The sequence below is a fragment of the Mytilus californianus genome, unplaced genomic scaffold, assembly GCF_021869535.1.
Source record: "Mytilus californianus isolate M0D057914Y unplaced genomic scaffold, xbMytCali1.0.p SCAF_1, whole genome shotgun sequence".
NCBI lineage: Eukaryota > Metazoa > Mollusca > Bivalvia > Mytilida > Mytilidae > Mytilus > Mytilus californianus.
Window position 1 is genome coordinate 61332676 of NW_026262581.1, and position 18488 is coordinate 61351163.

Sequence of the window (18488 nt, forward strand, 5' to 3'; positions counted from 1 at the left end):
GGTTACGTAGGTATGTCATATTATTACTTGGAATATATTTATGTGCATTAAGGTTTTAAATCTTAATTCTCCTAAACATGCATGAAATATTTGCCACTGAACGTTAATCTAACAAGAATCAATCATTAATTTTGATTGACTTATTACACACAATGTTTAGCCACCATCAATCATATAAGGTTCATGATTCTAAAAATATAAAATCAGTTATCTACATCTTCTTCTTTATCGCTTTACTAAACAATGTATTTTGTTTAGCAAAAGTTTTGTTCAAGATGACCAATTTTGGACCTAATATGATGTACGGATATGAAATTATGTAATACATTGATAGCTATTATTACAAAAGGTATAGAAGGTTTAGTTAAGATTTGTATATATTCCTTTCACAGAAAACGAACAAGCATATAATTGAGCACATTATGTGTGATTTTATTTAAAGCTGTTTTTAGACATTCACAATGTATATGTTGAGATGTAACTATGTTACAAACATTTCAATGAGCTTTAATACTACAGCATATTATCAGCAATTGTAAGCCATGAATTTTCTTACGCCAAGCACTACTGGACATTTATTGATAATTACAGACACCTGTTGACTTAAATAATTGCCTGTGATCAAAGGACTGATTGTATTACACTAGTTTTTTTTTAACAAAAATTCTTTGTTTAAATTCAAATAAGAAACAATTAACAAAATAAGGTAACAAAAGACAAGAATAAAAAGAAAATAGTACACACACAAAAATTTCTGATTTGTAAAAAAATGTTCTAATATTTCATTAATCTTACACTATTTTTAAACACTGAACATTGAATTTGAACTTATAAATCTAATACATGAACATGTTGATGTCCTTACAAAAAATCAATCCCTTTGTAATACTTATGCCAACATAACTTTGCTATCCATAAACAATTAACAACATGTATTTCATTAATACTGATATTGAACCTGTGTATTACATACAGCTCATTCTACTTATGTCATGGAAAAAAAACATTATTGTGCAAGACCTTATTTAAATATTAAATAATCTTCAACATAGTCTGATAACCCTTATGTAGTTCCAGACTTAACTAAGGTTGCCATTTAATGACTATTCAAATTTTTATAACATTATAAAGATCTATAGAAAAGATAGAGTGGATTTCATAGCAAATAATATTCACCAAAAAAAAAAAAAAAACTGGGTACAAATTCTCTAAAGAGACAATTCTGCAATATCTATGAAAAAGTAATCCAGTTAAAAAATATGGCTTATTTAATCCATGCTTAAATTTTATTTTTGAATTAGTTTATATATTAAAAAAAATCAGACCAGCTGATATTTCTTCCTTATTTAAGTTTTTGAATAAAACTGGGGAGCCAGGACCAATTAGGGGAAATAATTTTGAAGAATCATTATAAATATAAACAAAATTATTCTTATTTTGTTCAATTCGTTTTTGGTAAATTAATATCAAAGCAACATTAAAAAAAAATGTGATTTTTAAATCAAATTTCCTTTCCACTAAACATGCTAAATACCTTGAGCCAATTTAGGAATTAATTTAAATATTCTATATAAAGAACCCCATGTTTTTGCCAATGTATTCTCCTTAATAATTGCAAACTGAATAATATTCCTTTTTTTCAAAAATCCCTTAAAGAAATATTCATTTCTTTTGAGTATCATCTCTCCTTGAATGACCAGCAATGCTTTTAACAAAAAAATGCTAATAACTATGCCAAAGTCCAGCAATAATAACTGAGCTTTTTATTTTAAGCACCATGAATATCGACCTTTTAAATGCATTTTTTAGCAAAATAAATACTGAGCTTATTTACACTATGATGGATTTATGAAAATTTATCACAATATACATACAAAACAGCAAATCACAATATACATACAAAACAGCAAAAGAATAAATGTAAAAATCTAATGCAAAACATGTATACAAATAATTACTTCAATGGTCACATATACACAACATTCTCACACATTGCTAACTTCATTGGCACAAAAACCTTAATGTACATGTATGCTTCAAAAGCAGATTTATTTTCCCTATGGAAATGTCTTTACTTAATATCTTTTCATTTAAAAAAAAAAACTGTTGGTAAGAAGTTAATCTTTTTCCATTTCTGATCAAATATGTCTAGTATGTAAATATAGGTATACCAATAAGGACTCCATAATGTAAATTATCAATGTGGTCCCACTTCACTATGAAAATATTTTGCTGATATTTCAAACTTAAAACTGTTTTCTAACAAAATTTAACTTTTTACATTCAATGAGTAAATATGTATGCATATCACAATACAGAATGTCAAACAAAAGGCACAAGATGAAATATACAAGTTACTTTGATTGAAATCATATATATTTTGACTTATAGAGCACTTTGAGTGCAAACATATTGCTATGATAGCAAAATCCAAAAAAATCACCATTTCAATTATGTAAATCATATGAACTGAAAATTTCAGTTTTAAAAACTCTTTACTTTTGTAATCATGGTATCTCTCCGATGCAAATCTTACTTCCTTCTTAAAAAAAAAGTGAATATATTTGCATAATTGAAATGATATATTTTTTATGAAATGAAATAAATACAACACAGTTTGACTGTGAGTGAGATCAAAACAACATTAATAAAGTATGGAGCACCAAGTTGCCATAATCATTTCACATGCTGTGGATGCTCTTCAAAAACATTAACTTGTATAAACAGGCTAATCCATGCTTACAGATTCATCATAATAAGTTTTTTTTAGAAAAGTTCCACCACAGATACAGCATGTCTTTGTAAACACTTCTTTAACAAACCAAAATCTAAGACCTGGATTCCAATCATTTTGGATTTCTTTCTCAGAATAAGGAAGTTCTAAGTTTGGAATTACAACATGACATTTTAAATTCATTGACTGTCTAATTGAACCTCATTGACTATTTGCATTGCTTTGTCACATATTTCTCTTGCAGCTTTAGTGTTGTAGTATTCGTTATCATTTTCATACATTTTTGGTGTAAGCGTGTTTAACATGTCTCCCTCACTATTCATGTCTTCAAAACTTGGTGTTCCAACTAAGCTTCCCTCAGGCGACATCTGAGGACAATTTGAAATAGTTTCGTAATTATCATCACCACTATCATATGAAAAGTCTAATATGTCTGCTGAGGAATTTGACCCTGTACTACAGGCAGAAAGTCTTTTTCTAGGATCGGTGTGTCCACCCTTTTTCAAAATTCCTCTTCTTGGCACTACGGTGGTATTGTTGTTACTTTCGACTACATTTTCGGGATAAGAGAATGTATTTTTTGTCTCTGTGGGTGATCGATCAGTTGTGTTTAATACATTGTCAATATCAGATAAATCGTAAAGCATACTGTTGTTTTCTTTAGTGTCTGATCCCGGACTTTTAGCTCCGGATTCGTTAAGTATACAACCACTGTCACCACCACTGAATTTCCCTTTCCTCTTCAGAATACCTCTTGCCGGCTTCTTTTCAGAATCAAAAACTTTTTTATCATCAATGGAATTATTATTTTCAGAATTATTGCATGTAACATTTGGTCCTTCTTCGGGCATTACCATGTAAGCTGTATTATCATCCTTGACTGGTTGTAATGGAACTTTTATTGTCTGATCTTCCTCCGCAGCTTCCTCAGCAGAGCTGTAGGAAGTTTTTGGCTTCTTCAATATCCCTTTTAATGGTTGAACTGGTTTAACTTGATCCCCTTCACTCTCGCTGTCAGAAGACAAACAGGGTGAGCATCGAGGTTTATACATATTAAGCATATCAGAACTAGGATATTGCTCTCCAATTGGTGTCTCTTTGTAACCTAGATTGACCCACCAATGGTTCAGAATATCAGACATTTTTGCCCGTTTTTTAGGATTGACTGTGAGTAGATGACGAATTAAACCTGCAGCCTCTGAAAAGACACAAAATTCAATTAAAACATCAGATAATATGTAAACAAATAAAACAAGATAATAATGGAGCAGAATAATATTGGATACATAATCATGTTTATCATGCTTCCCTTCTCCTATATCATCCTGCTCAATTGCTCTGTAATTTTTGTATCAGGGATATAGGACCTGAGCAGAAAGGACCTGAACAGAACCTATCAAGGACGTCACAATTTGTAAGGAAAAGTTGTCAGCAACGTCACAATGTGTGTGCACAGAAGTTATCTAGCATACTTTCTTCAAGCGTTAAAGTATCTATGTGAAGCTTTTTTTTTTCGTTTGCGTTACTCACTCACAAAACAGATTCACATATGGCTAAAGGTTGATATTTTTTTATATCAAGGTGCAGAAAACCCAATAGTCTTTACTCATTCAGCTTTGCATACTTTAATAAAGTTGATAGCAGAAATGCTCAGAATACCAGGTAACAATACAGAACCCGCTAATGATTTCTAACATGCAATGAGAGTGACATTCTCCCAACAAAAGCCTGTTATTCATATTTTCCATGAAATATCGTTATTTTTGCTTTTAATATTTTAAAACACAATTTTCCTTAATCTTTTTTATTCATTCCATAACAAAAGCTATATATATTATTGAGACCAAAGTTTTAACCAATGAGATGTTGTCAGACAAGCAGATTTTTTATTCATGTCATTCAGTCTTCTAACAAACTGTTTAAAAACAAACATATTTTCTTTTCTTTTTTGTCGTCAACTTTCATTGCTAAACTTTCAGAAGATAAGGTTGTTGTTACTCTCATGGTCAATGCCAACGATTAATAACAACCCGCAAATCTACAGATTGATTGAGCACATAATGGGATTAATGAAACGCTAAAGTGATTATGATTAAAATCATTAACAAAAAGCAATGGTCTTTGAAGGTCATTTTAACATGAACTGATTTCAGCTCATATTAATTTTTAATATCTTGATTTAATGACAGGTGGTTAAACAGTTGTATAACCTTGCTTTTAATTCCAACCATGTCAATGTTTTAACGCACTGAATATAGAAAAGAATTATTCAAAGTATTTGTATGTATCTTCTTACATCAAACAAGTTACTTATAATATAAAAACAAAGTTATGACTCAATTTTCAGCTGGGTGTTCAACAACCGACAGTCAATCTAATAACACAATTTTAAACATTTTGCCAAAGAAAAGGTTGGTAAAGAATGATTTTTAAGGCTGGTTTTTATTTCACATAAATTTGGTGAAAAGCCCATATTCACAATTTTTGTTTAAAAAACAAACCTTAAAATTAATTTCCGATAATCATGAATTCATTTATTTCAAACATTTTCTTTAGTTTACATGACAATCTACCATTTCTTTACAAATAACTATGTAGTTGTAACAGACTAAAGGCATACCTGAAGGTGTATTTGGTTCAAAATAATCGCCATTAGATATCTGTTTTCTTAGGGTTTTAAAGTCTGTTCCTTCAAAAGGCATGGCACCATAGACTAGTGTGTAGAGTATAACTCCTAAACTCCAACAATCAACCTGAAACAAAAAGATTTACTTGTAAAGTATGAAGCTCAAGATTTCTTCTTGCTTTGCACAAGGAGTTTTTTGCATAATACTCATTTTTTTTGTGGAACCTCAGAGACTGACATAAAAGTTGAATGTTTTGCGTACTGTCATAGGCCATTATCTAGTCAGAACTAAAACAACTTCCAGCTTTATTGCTGAACTTGTTTGCAAGTTCCAGGGTATACTGGAAACCAGTATTTATTTCAGAACAAGAGAAATATTCTGCTCCAGATTGTTTTTTTTTTTTATATCAGAGTTATATGAAATAGGTACTGGTATATGAATATTGATTATTGAATTCCCAGGAGACAAGTGCATTCTGATTATATATTTTCAACAGAGGTCTAAAGTGTCAATCAAATTAGGAAATAGATGTATTGAATAGAGTCCAAGCGTTCAGCATTTTGATCTATCAATATGCATAACAAAATAATAATAACTGATTAAAAATTAAAAAAAAAATCATTTAATAAAAATTAGCTTATGCTTTAGCTTTGCAGTGTTTTAGTCTTATATTTATGGCAGTAATAAGTCAGATCAGAAATCACTGGACCTGCATTCATACAATAAACTTTATACCACGCAAACATGAGTCTACTTTGAAACAAAGAATCAAGTAGATTAGCTAAATCTTTAGATGGATTAACATCCACTTACACCTGTACCATATTAATTGTAATTAACTAAGGTATTAATCCTGTTATATAAAATCTTTGGTCCTATTTTTTGTTGATTTGGTTAAAACAACACCTCCCCAATCAACCAGTCCTCAACAAATGCTTCTTAATAGTCTATATCAACATAACTTTATTGTACTCTTACGAGTTACAAAAGGATTAAATTCTAACATTTTTTAAGTTCGAAAGTTCATAACTTTAGTGGGCCAGAATACAAATCCCTTAAAGTGTCCAGTGTTTTTGACTAACAGACTGTTTGACGACTTTAATGATGTGTTGTACTGATATTTTGATATGATTTAACGTTTTAAATTGAACGCATAATCTGCAGTCAACATACAGATTTTTCACACGGATAACTAAACATCTTGAAATATTATTTGTTTACTTTAAATGCACAAGATTTACAAGCTGGGCGTTATTTAAATAAGAATTAAGGTCTTGTTTCGAGCTACATGTACCTTAAGTCAAACGAACAAATAGAAACTATTTCTTTTTGCATAATTTATTCAGAATGCCCTATAAATCTTTAAATTCAAATCTTTTATTTACAAAAATTCCCGAAAGGTGTTTTCAAATAAGCCAAATATAAAGACAGCACTTTTAGCCTAGTCACAAGACGTCACATTACATCCAGATAAAATAAGAAGAACAAACATAAGGAAAATCCCGAGGTCACAACTTTAAAGTAAATAACACTAACATTAAAGTGTCACTAGTGACTTAAGCATTCCATCTTCTTTTTACCATATTTAATACACTATTATATGGTTTATCTGTTTTTAATACAAATCAATGAAAAACTCATTTGTTACTATTAACAGACATTTTTATTATACTTATAAATGTTATCTTGAAGCAAGTTTAATCCTTATGAAGTGTTGGCTTAAATGAGCAGAAAAAAGGGGTTTTTCCTCCTTCCCAATTTTGGCATTTTCTACCGATCTTTCTTATAGACACATAAAATGAATCCCTGGTGTTTTTTTGAGGGAGGGGGTTCTTTCCCTTTAATATATTCATGCAAGTGTTAGTTTTTATATAAATTAAGAAAAAAATCACAAATGCCCTTTTCTAAAAGAAAATATTCCAATTTTGAATATCATATAAGCATTTAAAAAATTTCATGTTTACGTGCAGTTATACTCGTATGTACAATTTTAATTGGTGTTTTTCAGTAAGGTAATTGAACTTAAAAAACAAATAGGTTTAAAATAAAACGTTTAATTGGAAATCATGCGTTCAACATTTGATTGAGACCACAAAAATAAACACATTGAGACTGTATTTACAACTTTCGGAAAATAAATCAAAACAAATGAAGTATTTGAACAGATTTGAGATAAAAACATAGTTGTAATGACACAATTTTACAACCGAAAACAGGCCTCTATTCTAATTTCTTAATCTGGAACAAAATAAGGGTTTGTTGACATCCTGTTACTGACGTAAAAAGTTTAAAATCTTTGATCTTGAAACTATTGGAAAATACCAATTTCATGTAAACATCCTGAACAAGTGTGTAGAAAGCATGACTCCAATGTAAAAACTTCTCAATTCCAAGGTTCAGACTCGTCTCCCAGGAGAATGAAATTGATAAAAATTGGACAAACATTCATCTAAATTGAGATTACCTGACACTTTCATCTTAATCATGTTCTTTTTTACTCTTTACATTATGTAAATACACAATTTTTAGAGAAAGTATCTCAGGTGTCAAAGATTTGGTAGGTACAAAAGAAAAGTTTATTAAAATATTGAACATTGGATTAAACAACCATCAAAACACTTCCATCAGACCTATTTCAGACTAATTGTTACAATTATAGGCAAAAACTAGCAATGAAAGAATGCTTTACATCTTCTGACTCTTGAGTCACAGATACAAGAAAATGTTAACCTGAACATGAAACAAGGTTGAAGTCTGCACAATTGACGTCAATTGTATGAAATGTGCATTTTATTTGTAAATTACATCATTTTACGTCCATGTTTTACAGTACTTTGATTAACTATAAATGCTTCTGGCTTTTTAAATTTCTTATTTTTTGCTCACGGTCGATTTATTCTTGAGTTGTACATCAAATTTTATTCCATTTTTGCATGTTGTTCATTTTTTTTTTTATTATGAAAGACTTAATCATTGAATACAAAACGTGTGTCATTTCAAGGAATGAATCATATACATGTACATAAATATAACTCTTGTGTCGTTTAGTGATCAACTTACAATAAGGGCATATTGTACTTTTCTAAAAATGATTATACAGCCTGGTGCAACATTCTATTTTCATTTTGAAGGAACATGTTTTAAAAGAGGGTCTAGATTTTGTTAAAGCTAATTTTTCTTTATTTTACTGTTTCTCTTAAATTATTGGGATTCTTTATTTCTAGATTCATAAAAACTGCTTCCAATTGTTCAGATCTGACATATCAAATAATCCAATTGTCCTTCAAATTCTCAAGGTTATCAAAATTGGTTAAAGATTGGAGGACATTTTGCTTGTTTGGAAAAAAAATCTAACTGAGAATGTGCTGTTTGCTTGTTATCAGCAATTGAGAGATTTTAACAATATTTTATTGAATTTCAATCCCAGTAATTTGGGTATTTTTGTATTTCCCAGACAACCATATAGATCCAGAGGTACTACACTTCCTTAAGATAAACACCCTGGGCCAAATAATGATTAGTTCAAAGGACTCGTATTTATAAGAAACTAAATTGTCACTGAGTTATACAGTACTGAACTGTCCTAGATTTAGGACATGAAATAATATTCAGAATCAAGAAGAGTTTTTCATCATTTATTATTTCAGTAATTTCTGAAAAAGGTAAACAACTGAATTTATCTTTTTTTCTAATATTTAAGAAAAATTCTTTTGAACAGAAAGTTTTTGTAACAACAAAGTCTGACAAATAACGAGATTATATCTTATGGTCTATAAATATAGTTTTTTAATACAAAGTGTTTAACTGACTGAGACATAAAGATATCTTCTGTCTAATGAATAGGACAAAAACATATTCATACAACCTTTTATACAGTTTTTATCACAATAGAAATAAGCTTCTGATATATGTATGTTTACTTTAAAATAATAACAATTAATCTGAAAAATCAAGGTCTGTTGACATTGCTGTTTTTTCTTGTCAAACACAATGAAAACAACATTTCTTTAAATTCCATATAATATTTATTTGTGTAAGAAGAGAATAAAAAACTTTTTAAAAGAATGTGTACAGATATTTATTTCCTTTTGGCAACATTTTCTAGCTTTTTTCATATTCAGTTTGCCGATTTAATGTTGATTTCTTGTCACATGAAACAATTCAGGATATTTCCTTCTAACTTGGTCTTCCTCATACCTTCACAATATATACCAGTTAAAACATATCAAGGACAGGGATTTTATTACAATATCATCAATAACGTTATTGTTCAAAAGAAATAACCCCCATTAAAGTTCTTACATACAAAAAGATTAATACAGTTTTTTGTTGAATAATTGACACCACTCAATTTTACTGGTAATAAATTATTTTTTGTCACCCTTGCCAATAAAATGAACCTTAAATATACATCTAATTTATTTTAAATTGCATTTCATTGTAGTTTTGACTGAAAATAATAATTACTATTTAATATGAAGACTAAAATTCTTTTTCCCAACACAAGAAAAAATATGAGTAATTTTATTGGGGTAAGAAACCATTACCCAAAATATTTTCCTATGGTCCTTCAGAATCTATTGAACAAAATAGAATCCAAAACTGACACAGACTAAAGTCTCCTGTACATCTGACCAGTCAAAAAATGGTCATCAACTATTAGTTAAATAATCACAATTGACTAATGATTTTACTACTATTATACAATCATATTTAGAATAGACCAAGTTCATGTATGTAAAGTTATTGAGGATTGATTTATACATCTGAATATTGAAATTTGTAAAAAAAATAAATTCCATTTAACTGTCAATTTATGACATGAAGGAATTTAACACTAACTTAACATAAAAGGGAAGTATTACTTTGGCTTTGACCTTCAAACTTTTGCTGATTTTGCAGGTGTGCATTTTTTATGCAGAAATATCTGTAAGTTTTCTGAAATTGGAATCACAAAACTTCAATTTTTATCATTACATTGTAAGGAAAGAGGTTCTTTCAAATTTCCATACAAAATATCTATAATGTGTCCTTGTTTAACATTAAAATTTGTATGTGTAATATAAAATGGAAAAAACTTGCATAATTTCTTTCCAAACCCATAAATTTCTTTTGGTATTGAAATTCAAATGCATAATTTCCTCATAATTCATATCTACAGATTCCAAATTTAAAACTGGGAGTCAATCAAGTTCAAACTTTGCTAATAAACAAATCCCAAAATAGCTCTTCGGTCTTGTATACCCAAAATAATAAATACTGTTTACACATTCATTAGGGGAGGTAATTTTATCCAAAAGTTTCAGAAAAGAGATAAAATCTTCAAAAATGAAATTTATAAATATACATGTCAATTGCTCAATAAATTTCTACTTTATGGGTTTTACCTGTGTGATTAGGTGTAGGTGACAAATGTTTTTACCTGAATGTTTAAAGCAGGTTGCACAGGTAACAACATTAAACATTTAAAATAAACTATAAATTAAATCAAACCAGATTTTTATGTAAAAAACGTTCTGCCTATTGCCATGGCAACTGTATTTGTTTTTCTAAGTTTAAAAACTACCCATCAGAAAGTCCATTTTTGCATTAATACTATCTTTTTTCTTTCATTGAAATTTGACATAAATTACAGAAAAGGGCGTACAAAATCAATAACTGCATAGTTTATCAAGAAATCAATGATAAAAGTCAAATCAATTCCTTTTCAAATGTAAAGAATGAAAAATCAATTTATCAAACTTGTTATAAAAGTTTTACTTCCGTTTATACTTATATAGATCTTAAATTGGGTGTTTTATCAATATATTTAAGACTATTGATGCTATCAATATAACTAAATGTTATTCAAAACTTCAGTAAATACATCTTGTTATCTGCAGTATTTCTCAACATCATTTTCACTTTTTATCAAACACTGACGTCAAGATCATATTGATCTCCAGATAATATTGACAGAATACTAGGTCCAAAAGTAAAAATCGTTTAAAAACATTTCTTCTTCTATAAATGGTGAAATGTGAACATCTGTCTGTTATAGGAGGTATTTGTTATTTCAAATCTTTAGGTGTTTCCCATGATTACCCTTTTAGGTGTCGACTTAAAGACTTATAATTCTCCCCAATCAGCTCTCATTTGAAGAGTTAGGACTAAATTTTACGTCTTACTTAAATAAAAATGGCAAAGCTGTTAAATATTTCATCCTTAATTCTGTGCACAAAAACACCACAAAGTGAGATAACTCTTACCTCTGGTCCATAGTAAGGCTGACCATTGACAATTTCTGGCGAGGCATAAAGTGGACTTCCGCAGAATGTTTTTAATAATGTGTCTTTACTGTAGAAATTAGACAAACCAAAATCTGCTATCTGAAAAAAAAAAATTATACAAATATTAAAAATTAATGTATTGCAAAAACATATGTAACCTTACTAGTGACCTTTTTCTATGACCTAACTCTTACGGTGACTTACATCATTTGACTTTCTCATTTTCATAATTAAGATACTTGACCCTTTGACTTGTTACGAAACTAATTCATAATACAAGTACATGTATTACCTAAAATATGTCACACTAATTGGGTTACTCTACATTATGTAACATTTTTTTTCAATTTGATGGATTAAAGTCCAGTATGTACAAATTTAGGTAATTGGTTTAGATTAGAAACATGCTCTTTTTTACTTAACCATGTTATATTTTCTTGTGGTCTGTGATATAAATTTTTCTTTTCATTTGGACCCTTTTCTCTGTGTGGTGAAATTCTTGTAAAATATCACAATTTGTACTTACAAAAAATGTATTAAGGATTTATTATTAAAGTTAAAACAGAATGTAATCATCAGGGATGTGGTGGGCGTGTGCCCCCCTAAAATTTGCAAAGCATAGGTTGTCCTCAGCTTAATAAAGAATATTTCCATAATTTTACCTCAAAAAAATTTCCCCCATGCTCCACTTGGCGAAAATTTCAGTTTGCACCCCCTCCTAACCTTAAATCCAGGATCTGCCCCTGATTATTATGGAAGAACCAATCTTGCAACTTAATTTGAAAAAAAAACTGTATCCTTGGAAAATAATAAAACACTTTTCTCTAGCACACAAGGGCTTGAAAATAAATTTGTTTGGTCCTTTACATGAACAAAACTGCAACATAAGCAGGAGATGATTAGGATGACTCTTTGAACTGTCGTGCTGTTTACCATATAATTATGAAATAAGACACATCAATGCCATAAGCTAGTGATAAACATTTTTATTTTTAAGGATATGTGTGACCTTGCATTCCAAAACAGCAAGACATACATCACTTTCGCCTATCACTTTCCGAATTAAACAAAACACCTTTCTAACGTATCATGACATCTTTACTCTTATTTCAGATATAAGCCCATATAAATACATCACCCATATATACAGGAATTCATTTTGTAAGATCCCTGATGTTAATGACTTAATCTTCAACTGACAACCTTACACCTATAAATGGATCCTTTTGTGGTATAATCACAAAAGGTTCTTCATTTAATGAAATGATATTTTAATCTGCTTTGCAAGCTTGTTCTTACATACCAAAATAGATTGTAATTTTAGACATGATTATAGTGTAAAGTATCAGCACTGGGAGGCTGTCAAGGTGTGCATACTTACCTATGAAATAAAATATCAAATTGATTCTAATGTTTAATGACATGATTGAAGAAAAAAAGGTGTCATTTGCAGAAATAATTGTATGTTTAGGGCAAAGTGTTAGCAAACATAAGAAAAGCATTGTCAACTTTTTGATAAATAATGAGGATAATTTTCGAAAGAATTTATCAAAGTGACGTAATTTATATCAGTATATGACATGATCCTTCACAAATTCCTGCTAAATATATCTGAATAAATGTACTTTTGAGTAGACAAAATACCAAGTTTAAAAGTAAGAAATAACAAACAAATGTTTCTTCCTTTAGTTATCTTAATAATTTGAGTAGAAGTGCATGCTATAAATGTGTTGAATGCTGTTTTGAGAATCCATGTTCCTCTTTAGAGGAAAGTGTCGTGTTTTTAGATTGCTATCTTATAGAATTTACCTTTACATTTTCATCAATGTCTAAAACAATGTTTTCTAACTTGAGATCTCGATGAACAATACCATTCTAAAACAGACAAATATAGAATACAATTAAACTTACAAGGTAAATTAATTGTCAATAAATGTAATTGAATATCCTGCATTAAGTATGCTGTATCCTAACATGAGATCAAATTCCTGCAAGACCACCTTTCTAAATTTCTGAATGCTATCATTTTACAATAACAGTAATGTCAGGATATAAATAAGCTATACTCCAAACCAGATGTTAAACTTGACATTAAAACTTTTTGAAAGAAATTTTAATAACTCAGCCGGTCTTTTTCCACAACATTTTTATAAAATATGTATCTTTATTCAAAAAAAGCTTTTCCTAGATTTTATTTTATAAAATATTTATAAGACACAAAAATATATATTGTATATTGTTATTCTTACTTGATGACAATAATGTATGGCAGATGAGATTTGGCGAAAGAGTCTACGAGCACTACTTTCTGTTAACTTCTGTCGATCATTGATGTAATCATACAATTCTCCTCCTAATGCACAATCCATGACTAGAATTATTTTGTCTTTGTTTTCAAAAACTGAAAAAAACAAGACATATCAAAAGTTATAACAACTATATACCAAAATACAGGCTTCAAAACTTTATCAGAAGTTACAACAGACAACCATGCCTTCGTTAACATTGCTACAATTCCATTATTTTAGGAGCCTCTTAAATCTTGATATCTTTGGTGGGTTTTCTTTTGGGTCATTTTTGGGATTTGGTGTTGAAGAGGAACTTTAATCCTCTGTGTTAAAAATTGTTAACATCTCTCTTACCCATGAATTAAAGAGTTTGGCATATTAAAATGTATCACTGACATTTTTACAGTAACAGAAACCTAACTAAATCAACCTACTAAAGATAGCCGCAGACGACAAAATAATTAAAATAGATTACCTATTGTTGTCTGATACATTTAATAAATCTGTTGCAGAAGATGATAAAGAAATGTGGTTTGACATAAAATTAATTCCACCACATTTAAATATATATAAAGATTAATGGTTTGAATAAAAAGGGTAACCCTGATGTACCAGGTACAAGGTAACAGAGAAATTCATCTTCTTGTCTGCGGTCAAGGCAGACACTGAAATATTTAATAAGATGCATATGTCTTCACCTTAATTCATATGGTATAGATAGAAACTGACAACTGCATGTTAAGATTATGTCAACTGCAATTTGAATGCATCAGCTACTCCTTAGTGTCAAGAGGGTTATTCAATAGTTTGTAACTATTATTATAATTAATGCAAATTAGTAATGGATGCGATGTTGAGTAATGCAGTGGAAAGAAAATTGACATGTATCTTACTACTATTACAGGTGTTTTAACAAGTTATAATTGCTGAATTGGTGATTGAAAACTAAGAATTATTTCCTCTCTAGATTATTAAACAGCTGTATTTTACTTCAAAAGGATGTATTTAGGGTAGGTGTGGAGTGCTAATAAATTCCAAAATTGGCCCTTCAAAATCCTAAGAGTATTTCCTTTACAGCATATTAAATTATAGGTTTAATTAATTTTCATTACAATATGTTTTTCAATAGAAAATAACAAATGCGGTATACATGTACCAGTCTTACTAAATACTTATGTATATTTCATTTGGCAAACACCTGCAAAAATGTACATTGCATTAGAGGTATTAGATATCCCTGGAAACATCTATTTGTATAAAATGCTGGAGTTTGTCAAACACTGCACTTTACATTTCATTAGAACTAGGAAAGTTGGAAAGTCATATGACCTTACACATATTAATAACTATAAATTTGACAAAATACATTTGTAAATCGTCAAGTACCCTACAGTCTGAATAGTTTTATAAGGTAATTAATAATGATAAAACTAGTCTTACATCAGTTACCAGACAATATACGATTTTACCACCCACAGGTAGTTTAAAGGGAAAAGACCTAGAGTTGCCATAGTATATGTTTATTAAAAGTGCATCGTCTCTTTTGAAGGCAATCTTATCAATTATCAATTAATTAAAGAGAAAAGAAAAGGATTCACCCTACAACAATCATATAAAATACAACCAGTCATATAAGAGTGATCTGCCCTTGATTGAAATACAACACAAAAACTGACTTTACAGGATATAACTTTTGAAGTCAAATAAGATAAAGAGCTGTCTTTTATTGAGATAACTACCAAGTTGAAAAAACAATCCAAAATTGATCATCATGTGAGCTTTTTAAAAGATACAACATGTATAAGACATCAGATTTACCGAGGTCGTTAGAAAAAAACCTCGTCCTCAGTGTAAATATATAGTACATATTCAATTTTTTTTGTAATATAACAGTAACTTGTATCATAATTTGAATAACTTATTTAATGTCTTTTAAAGTTAAAATGTTTGCATGCACATGTCTCAATCATAACATTATTTTTTTTATTTGCGTCATAAAGCATAACCACTTTACGCCAATTTCTTTTTGATCAGTTTATTGAATGATTATAGTTTCAATATAAATATTTCATGTTGCAATAAATGCTCCAGTCCAAAATGAAATGTATACCTATCTGTCAAAGTAATCCTTATGGTAACCATATAAAATCTATAAATATTTACTTAATTTAATCATTATTAAAATCTTAAATGTATTCTAATTAAACTTTCATCTTTTCATGACATTGGATTCCGTTATTTCATATTGTATCATGAGGGTGTGCCAACAATCTATACATTAAAACTATCACATTAAATTTTTAAGATGGAATTTCTTCCTGATAGTTATGCATGACTGCTCTAAACAAGAATATCAATTAATAAATATTTAACTCATTGGGTGGATACTACATTCAATATGTATCATATACATATTTTAAAATAATATATCAAAGCTTATTTAAAAGAAGTATTTTGTCGATAGTGAATCAATCATCAATTACTATTTGTATATTGGTAGTTCAGGTTTCAACTTTCAAACCTTAAACGTTTTGGCATGTTTTACGAAGCTTTTATGAAATTATCTCGCATTCATCAATATTTTTGTATGATAATATTGAATAAGATGACCTCGTCACAAAATCAACACAATCGCCTAGACAGAAATACTCTTCCATTGTTAGACAAATATTTGAAACAAAGGCTTGCTATGAACTATCTATTGATTTAAGAAACATTCAAATCAATCTACTCAACATTGTTTGAATATTATTAAAGATTTCTCAGAAACATCAATTTACAAGATTGAAGTGGGATCAGTGTGTCACAAAAGGGGAAGTAATTTTTTACATAGAGATATTAGAAGACTAAATCAATAAAGCCGTCTAGGATCTTGTTTAAATATGTTCCACCTTATAAAAATAGAAACTTTTTGCACCTCTTGCTTGACTATTTACATTGTACTCTATATTTAAGTCTGTGCAAATAAAAGTCATGATTATTTGTTCATTTCGATTGCTGTTAGCTGATATTACCTCAAATAATTTGCAATTCTTTACTTAACCCATCAATTTAACTAATTTCTGTCTGAATTTTAGGTAAATATTGTATATGTTTTCGTACAAGTCTTTGCATATCATATTCTGTCTCAAATATGCAAAGAATGTGATGATCCATTTAAAATTCCTGATAAATGATCCACTAATTAAGAAAATCTATTTAAAGCTACTTCACTGCACTTCAATTTAACACCTAAGTGCATATTGATATAAATTACATCTATTATAGGTAACTTGCTGTCAATTATTGAAAGATTAACACCTTCTTCATAGCTTTGTACCTGAACCGAACTGGCCTTTCTGTCCTCCATGCAAAGTTTTTTTTTTTAAACAGTATGCAATAAGCACCTGCAGGATGCTGCATTTTTCTCATAAAAATTAAGATACATTATTTTTTACAATATATCTTCGATAAAAGGAAGGTACAATGCAAAATGTTCCTGTGGCTTAGTGAAGATTTGATCACTGTCATCAATTTTATAAAAACTTTCTTCAGGACAAGTAAAATTGTTACTTTCAATTTTTTTGGCATTATGTAAATTTTCATAACTCTGAAATTAAGTGGAATACAGGTTTGGATAATTTTTTTAAGATGCATTCTGTTTTATGCTTATAAAGCATCCAGAAGATAATACCATCTAATTTTTTCACAGACAGCAATAAAAATGGTTATAATTTAAAAGACGTCATATTTAATTTTAAACTTGATTTGCCCACAAAAGTGCATGGAATTTTTGTATTTTCCCAGGTACCTTAAAATAGTTATATATATACATAAGTAATACATAATAGACAATAAATTTACACACAACATTAAATTGAGACAAATGATTTAATGAAAGGTTCTCTAAATTTATGACAAAAGCTTTAGTTGGTTAGCTAACAGAGGTATGCCAGGAATGTGTTTAATACAAGAAGATTATAATGCACTTCTCTTATATATGATATTGAGTAACTTTTTATATCTATGCTTTAACTTTTAAATAACAGGTTAAATATTTTCAAAAGATGGATTTCTACCTATTCAAAATTTATACAATTTAATAATGTAAAAGTTTTGAATGTTGTCAAGGCCAGGTTTTGTACACAAAAGTGAAAAGTTTATTATATAAAAGATAATCTGAATTTTACTTGTAATTAAAGCCCACTTCAAAATTGCTTAGAGGTGAATACTTCAACCTTGCTTCGATACTTTATATTGAAAATTCCAAGGCCAAATGAAGATTCAACATGCTTATTTTACATGTTTGAGACATGTATATGTTGATATTTGCAGCTCTAGACATACTGCGCCAGCAAAAACTGTAGACATACAGATGTCCACTTTTGAAAGAATACATCAATTTAAATAAGGGTGCACATGGCAACTGGTTATTTTGGTGCAATATGTTTAACCACTTTTTATTTCAAATGTTTTAGTGCAAAATGGTCATTATTCATAAAATTTCATGCATATGAGTTCAGATGCACAGTTCAAGCCAAATTCCTTTTTTCCTTCATCATGAATCACATTTCTTGTCACACTTTTAAGT

The 18488-nt window shown here is 29.2% G+C and overlaps 1 protein-coding gene across 1 annotated transcript in view; it reads right to left on the bottom strand.

Annotated features, from left to right (window-relative positions):
• Positions 1 to 408: 408 nt before the first annotated feature.
• LOC127722297 (NUAK family SNF1-like kinase 1) overlaps positions 409 to 18488 on the bottom strand; it is a 31902-nt gene continuing 13822 nt past the window's right edge. The window contains exons 3-7 of the mRNA XM_052229190.1: positions 13880 to 14031; positions 13440 to 13505; positions 11610 to 11729; positions 5355 to 5487; positions 409 to 3932 (exon numbers count right to left, since the gene is read on the bottom strand). Of these exons, the coding sequence (XP_052085150.1) occupies positions 2914 to 3932; positions 5355 to 5487; positions 11610 to 11729; positions 13440 to 13505; positions 13880 to 14031 (1490 nt within the window). The 3' untranslated portion in view covers positions 409 to 2913. The remainder of the gene's footprint in view (positions 3933 to 5354; positions 5488 to 11609; positions 11730 to 13439; positions 13506 to 13879; positions 14032 to 18488) is intronic.